We start from the raw sequence: 6353 nt of genomic DNA, 5'->3' as shown, positions 1-6353 counted from the left end.
AGAAGTAGAACATTATAATGAAAGACCAAGATTTTCCCATCCTAATTTAAACTCTCTTATAAAATAGGCTGTGTTCATTCAGGGACGATGCTTTCAACTAAACTTTACACATTCAATATTAAGAATTCCAGTAAAGGAAATCTATATTCTATACTATTTAATCAAATGGATCAATTCGTGGATCGTGTTCACTTGCCATAGCCATCCCAGTACAAAGACACGTAGGGCACATGACCTGCCAAAGATAGAAGCTCAACTTAACTTATCGTCAATGAATGTATAAACTAGAGTGGAGAATGATACATTCAACAAAAATACAGAATGCTACGTGGTGATGCAAATACTGATGGGGGAGATCTACAGGATAACATTGTCTTGTAAGTAGAATATTCTATGGTAACCTGCCAATTTTTCAGGAATAAAAAGATAGGCTTCTTTTTATTATATTTAACAATTCTTATTATAAAAACTAATAAAAGGAATCTTCATATCACTATTATATACCGAGGATGTCTTATAGTAATATCTAATGTCTACTTGCGTTATTTGGATGTAAGTACACAGCGCGAACAATTTGGAGCCAATAAATTTGAACAATAAACATACCTTTCCTGAACCTGAACAGTTGGAACACCTCTCTGTTTTAGGTGGTGACAGAGGCTTGTCCGCACCATAAATTGTTGAAACAGGCTCGATAAGAACAAGAGATCCAGTGTTGGAACATCGAGCACAAGCAAGATATCCTGCATATACATTTAGCAACTAACATAAAATTCACCTGCAATTGCTCGTCAGTTGGAATGCTATTTCTACAAAATATTTGTCCCATCCAGAAAGGAAAAAAGAAGATTCCTTCCAGAATCAAAAGATTTATACAAAGCAAGCCAAATCAAGTTGCAGGACCTTCTGTGATGGCTGAACTATTGGAAGAAGTAAAGCACTTTAAGAGGTAATTCACAGAAAACATGAAAAAGATGTTGCTAGGAGAATTCCATAATATGTTGTCAAAACTATTTCAATAGCTTGAACCGATTTGCAAAGTAACTTGGCTTCTAAATTTTGAATTATTAACAGATTACACACCTGTTCCAAGACAGTACTTGCATCTCTTATGCTCCTGCTGTTTCACATTATTGATTTCAACAACCATCAAAGCAGAGATCACCCCAACTGCACCCCCAGAGAATGATGCCACAATTGGATCGACCTGACTGCAAAGTGCATTCATTCATGTACTATGCAATTGTAGCAAACAGATATACACAGATAGCATCATCACCTATCAAAGACTTAGATCTTTCAAGTATATGATATATAACCCAAAAAATGAAATTTTAACAATACTTAAAAATGATGGCTTTATTGGCTTTATATCACTTTCAGTTTCCAAAGTGATTAGCAAGTGCCATCACGTTCCAGATCTATCCAACAGAAATAGAAACTTGTGAACAATGGTTTCCCTTGGTGCTACTCTTCTCTAGAAATATGGCTAAAAATGAATCTCTGGATATAAGTCCTGCATTTTCTTTGCTCCTAGAATTGCTGATCTTAAGATCTTATGTATTTCCACCCTCACCATACAGTAGAAAAAAAAATTGAAGGAAAAAAAAAGCTGCTGATATTGCAACTTATCTTTCTTTTCTTTTGTTTTATTTTTCTAATTTCTTGAGAGATGTTCAGAAAATACACCAAGACTTGACACAAGTTATTAGTTTCGTCCTCGAATTATTGACAGGCTTAAAAACATCTCTACTTGACTAACTAAACTTAAATATACTTCTAATCTACCACATGACAGAGCAAGTGGTTTCAAACTCTTGTAGGAGCATGAGACTCTTAATAAAAAGCCGAGAGAAGTGTTCAAAACATCCCTAAACTTGACGAGAATTTAGGGGTATATTTCATTCATTTCGCAAGAACGGGAAGTATTTAAGTTCAGTTAGTCAAGTTAATGAGTGTTTTTAAGTCTACCAATAGTTCAAGGATGAAACTAATAAGTGATTGCCGACTTGCAGTTGTATGGAAGAGATTGTGGAGAACTTTCTGACTTCTCACGACATAAGATGAATGTCTCAATAATAAGTCAATAACACATCTAAAATTGATAAGCATTTCTAATGTGCTCCTTGTGAGATTTGTTTGGAAAATTTTCCGGAAGAAGTTCTTTTTGAAAAGTTTTTGGAAGAAAACATTTGCGCTAACATGTTTGGATAGCTGAAGTTTTTGAAGATTTTTTTTTTTTTAAAGATCATTTCTATTTAAAAAAATGCCCCTTTCCCATTTATAAGGTTATTTTTGGGAAAACCTAACAAGCATGTAATTTGAAAATTTTCAAAAAGGTTTTCATAAATAAACTCTACGATAGATTATCTGCATACATCACAATTCTCTCCATGCACTAACTACAACTCATTACTAAACGAAAAAAGTCACTGTAATGTAACTGTAGTTGTGAAAAGGGTGGCACATTTGTTAAAAAATGATCAAAATTTCGAGTAATTTAGAAGTTGCGCTTACAAAGTAGGTGCCTGTTCTTATCCCACTAAACCAACAAGAAAACTATGACATAGTTTTGCACACACACAAGGACCCTTTAGATTGTCATTTTAGCATCCTATGTTCCACATTTTAATGACCTAAATTCAATAAAAAAGGCCTATACGGATTACCAGCAGTGAGAACATAATTGTTATATCTATAGTTTTGGACCGTCGTTTTGGTGAGCCTAAATGTTATGAATCCATTGTTGTTCGTGGTAGAGAAGTGAATATACTTCTTCCCTAAGCAAACATACAATATCATAAACATACCTCAGTTGCATTGGTAGATGCATGCTTCCGATAAAATCCGCATATGATGTGCCTCCTAGTCCCAATTTTAGCTCCAACTGCAGCAATATCAGCATGCTTTAGAAGGTGAAAGTAGTAGGCTCTATAAAGCATAGATAGGAGTTTGAACTGACTGTTAGCATCTAAGAATACCTCAGAAACTAATCAGACTTTCACGTTAAGTCAATTGGCCAAATGATAACAATAATAAGAAAAGTAAAAATGTTAAAAGAAAAACTTACACTGGGTGCTAGAAGTCCACCAAAAAGCATAAATCCGGCAATGAGGGATATACAAGTAGCATAATATTGCTTAAGATTTGATGATGTCTGCAAAAAACATATATTCAGCTAAATACTGTGTAGCCTGCAGTGCGACCAACCAAAAGGAAACAAAAAAGGAGACGTAGAAAGTTCATCAAAATCCACACAGATCGGAGAACAAAATAAAAGGAAAGGATCTCCTTACTTTATGTTAAGTGGGACGTTAGGTTATTATAAGTTGCTGACCAGTGACCACTGACATACACATTTTACAACAGCTAAGAGTACTTACAAGAGGAGGCAAAAAAGGAATGAACGATGGGAAATTAGGAAGCTCATTTTCTTGTGCTTCCGTTATTATCCCAAGCTCAGCACTCTTTATCCTTTGTTGTATTCTTAGTCGGCGTACCTGCTCAAGTTTGAAGTCAGAAGGAATAACAAATTTGACACTGAAAGAGCATAAATATCTGAATTAAGCAACTATAGCAATCAATCCCAAGTCCCACTGCAAACTCAGAGCACGGATAACATGGATATAAGTATAGATATTTCATTTCTCAAATAATAGTCTGACCAAAATAACAATGGTAACTAACATCTCTATTCATGATAGGCAACACAGGAACATTATTGACAGGCAATATTGAAAGCAGATTGTATTTCATATCATATAAGTGAAACATCTTGCATTCTTTTTCTTTCTTATTATTTCATTTATACTCGTTTCTTCGGTCCTTAATATGAATTATGTGTGATCAATAATTATGATAAAAACATGTTTGTTATGTACTATAGTTTCTATATAGAGTAATCATTAGGTTCATTACTATTATTTTCCAAATTATATCATACTCTGGAGAACTGCAAAATTAATGATTAGTATTCTAAACACAAACCTAATTAGACATCACACTAATAAATACGAATTTTGAGAAGGAAGGAAAAAAAACAGAGACCTCCTCCATATGCAAAAATATCTTGTTCCTCCTACTTCTAATATTATCTCGAATTTCCTGCAACTCCATTTTAGCAAAGTCCTCTACTGTCTCAGGTCCTTCAATTATACAAAACCTGTACAAATCAATTCCAAATCCACCAAACAATCATTTTATTGTAATTAATCATAACTACGGAAACATTCAAACAAATAATTCATCAAAATTACCCTGCTGCGTTTCTATCGGAGGATTCAGAATCTAACGAAGTAGCGTATGAAGATGCATCAGCATCAGAGGCCATGGATCGCAATCTAATTCCATTTCTACGATTCCCATGGAAAGATGTTGAAGTAGGAAACGCCGAAGTGGATGGAGAAAACGGCGTCGTTGAGCAAGATAAATACAGAATTCTGCCTGCACATACCATTTCTGAAACGGAGAAAAATCAGATTACAAGTTCATGGAGATTAAGTGGATCGGCTGAGAGGAAGAAGATGACAAGAAAGAGCATCAAGGTTTTTTCAGGCGGTAAGTGGTGGGTATTTTTCTCGTTAAACCCAAAACTCCTCTAATGCCCAAACTCAAAAATGTAAAAATTATTGGGTGGTTTATACGTGTCATTGGGTCATTGTTGTTTATTTGTAATGCTAGACCCACACAATTAATGTTGAGGATTAGGCTCCATTTGTTGTTTTTTTCATTTCTTTTTTTCGAGTTCTGGATATGAAAAAATCGAATGTTTCTCTCTTGATTGAATTTGAATCTTAGCTAGGAAGCACTACTTCCTGGCTCTATTCGATATGAATTTGAATTAGTTTATTTCAATGTGAATACTATACACAAATAAAACAATAAAAATAAAAAAGAGATAAATTTGATCTTGATATTTATGATATTTGAATAAGCATAACAAGTGCAAATTTAAATTATCTCATAATTATTGTTGTTAGATTAGAATATTTCACCGTATATTCAAACTTGGATTATTATTGTGTACGTAAGTAATGATAAATGTTTTTTCTTTCGACAAATAGAATCGAATTCAATTGAAAGAAAAAAAGAATGCGAAATAGGAAGGTTATATGAGTGATGTGTGGGGCTTGGTTCAAGAATAAAAATGTCAATGGTGGGAGCATTTGGAAGAGTTATCTTTTTCTTGATAATGTAATTTAAAAATCTGTTTGCATTGACTGAAAAATTGGTTAAATATAATTTTAAATTATTTTTAATTTCGAAGAGTGTTTGATAAAATTTAAAATAAATTTAAAAATAAAAAATGGAACTCGTACTACTCTTTATTTTTTAATCTAAAAATCATTTTAAATTATTTATTTAATTTTTATCCAACTGGACTCTTAGCTTCAAATAATGGATACTTTTGCTTTCATTATAGTACAACACAACAAAAAGATAAAATTAGAAGGGGACAACAGTGTCTATGTCACGCATTCAAATTAGGGTGAGATTAGATTGACAGTCAATTCTTACTACCCATTGAGTGAACTCAATTTTAACTGATTGAAAGTAATATGTGAACTTTACCTTCAATTATTATTATTGCAATAAGCATGAACATCAACATGTATGCTTTTCGAAATTAAATTTTAAACTTAAGGATATTTATTATTACTTATTAAGAAAGAGAATACGTATATTTGTCTCAGTCAACATTTGTACTTTTTGAAATTTAATTTTGAATTTAGGGATATTTCGTTATTGTAACTTATTATTTTATTTATATATTTTAATAAATCAAAATATTTTTTTTTATTTTCATTTAATACTATTTTTATCATTAAATAATATTATAAAGTAATAGTAATCAAATTTCATATTTCAAAATATGATTAATAAAATAATATCCTAATAAAATTTATTTGTCTTGTCGAAATAAGAGTAAAATAAAATCTAACTGACGGGGAAAAGGATATAAACAATAACTTAGTCATATAGTTTTAGTAATTAATTTTATTAAATAAACAAAATCACAAGTGATATGGCATTACATGAGAGTGAAGATACTACGGTATCGTTTGGTACAAAGATGCATAACGCAAGGATTACTAAACCATGGATTAGTAATGAAGATATTAGTAATGCAGGGATTAGTACAGGGATTGATTTTTATCAAGTGTTTGGTTCATTACTTCCCACCTAATTTTATGTTTGGTTTAAGACTCTAGAAAAACTTCTTTCCTATTATACCCTTGGGTTATTGTGAGATTTTCCATTTTATTTAACTAGTCAATTAGTTAAATACTAAAATATATTTTTAAAAAAATTATTATTAATTTTGAGGTGTGATGTGCCACCATCCTTAATAG

The 6353-nt window shown here is 32.0% G+C and overlaps 1 protein-coding gene across 1 annotated transcript; it reads right to left on the bottom strand.

The window, feature by feature from the left end:
• Positions 1-15: 15 nt before the first annotated feature.
• LOC107014590 (protein ORANGE, chloroplastic) lies at positions 16-4634 on the bottom strand. The gene is made up of 8 exons (XM_015214559.2): positions 4257-4634; positions 4048-4162; positions 3384-3500; positions 3071-3157; positions 2811-2887; positions 1084-1211; positions 607-743; positions 16-235 (listed from the first exon to the last, which is right to left on the bottom strand). Exons 1-8 carry the CDS (start codon positions 4454-4456, stop codon positions 158-160), a joined length of 939 nt encoding a protein of 312 aa, XP_015070045.1. The 5' UTR covers positions 4457-4634; the 3' UTR covers positions 16-157.
• Between the last annotated feature and the right edge of the window lie 1719 nt (positions 4635-6353).

The sequence above is a fragment of the Solanum pennellii genome, chromosome 3 (genome assembly GCF_001406875.1).
Source record: "Solanum pennellii chromosome 3, SPENNV200".
In the NCBI taxonomy this organism is placed as follows: domain Eukaryota; kingdom Viridiplantae; phylum Streptophyta; class Magnoliopsida; order Solanales; family Solanaceae; genus Solanum; species Solanum pennellii.
This window is presented reverse-complemented; position numbering and strand designations above follow the sequence as displayed.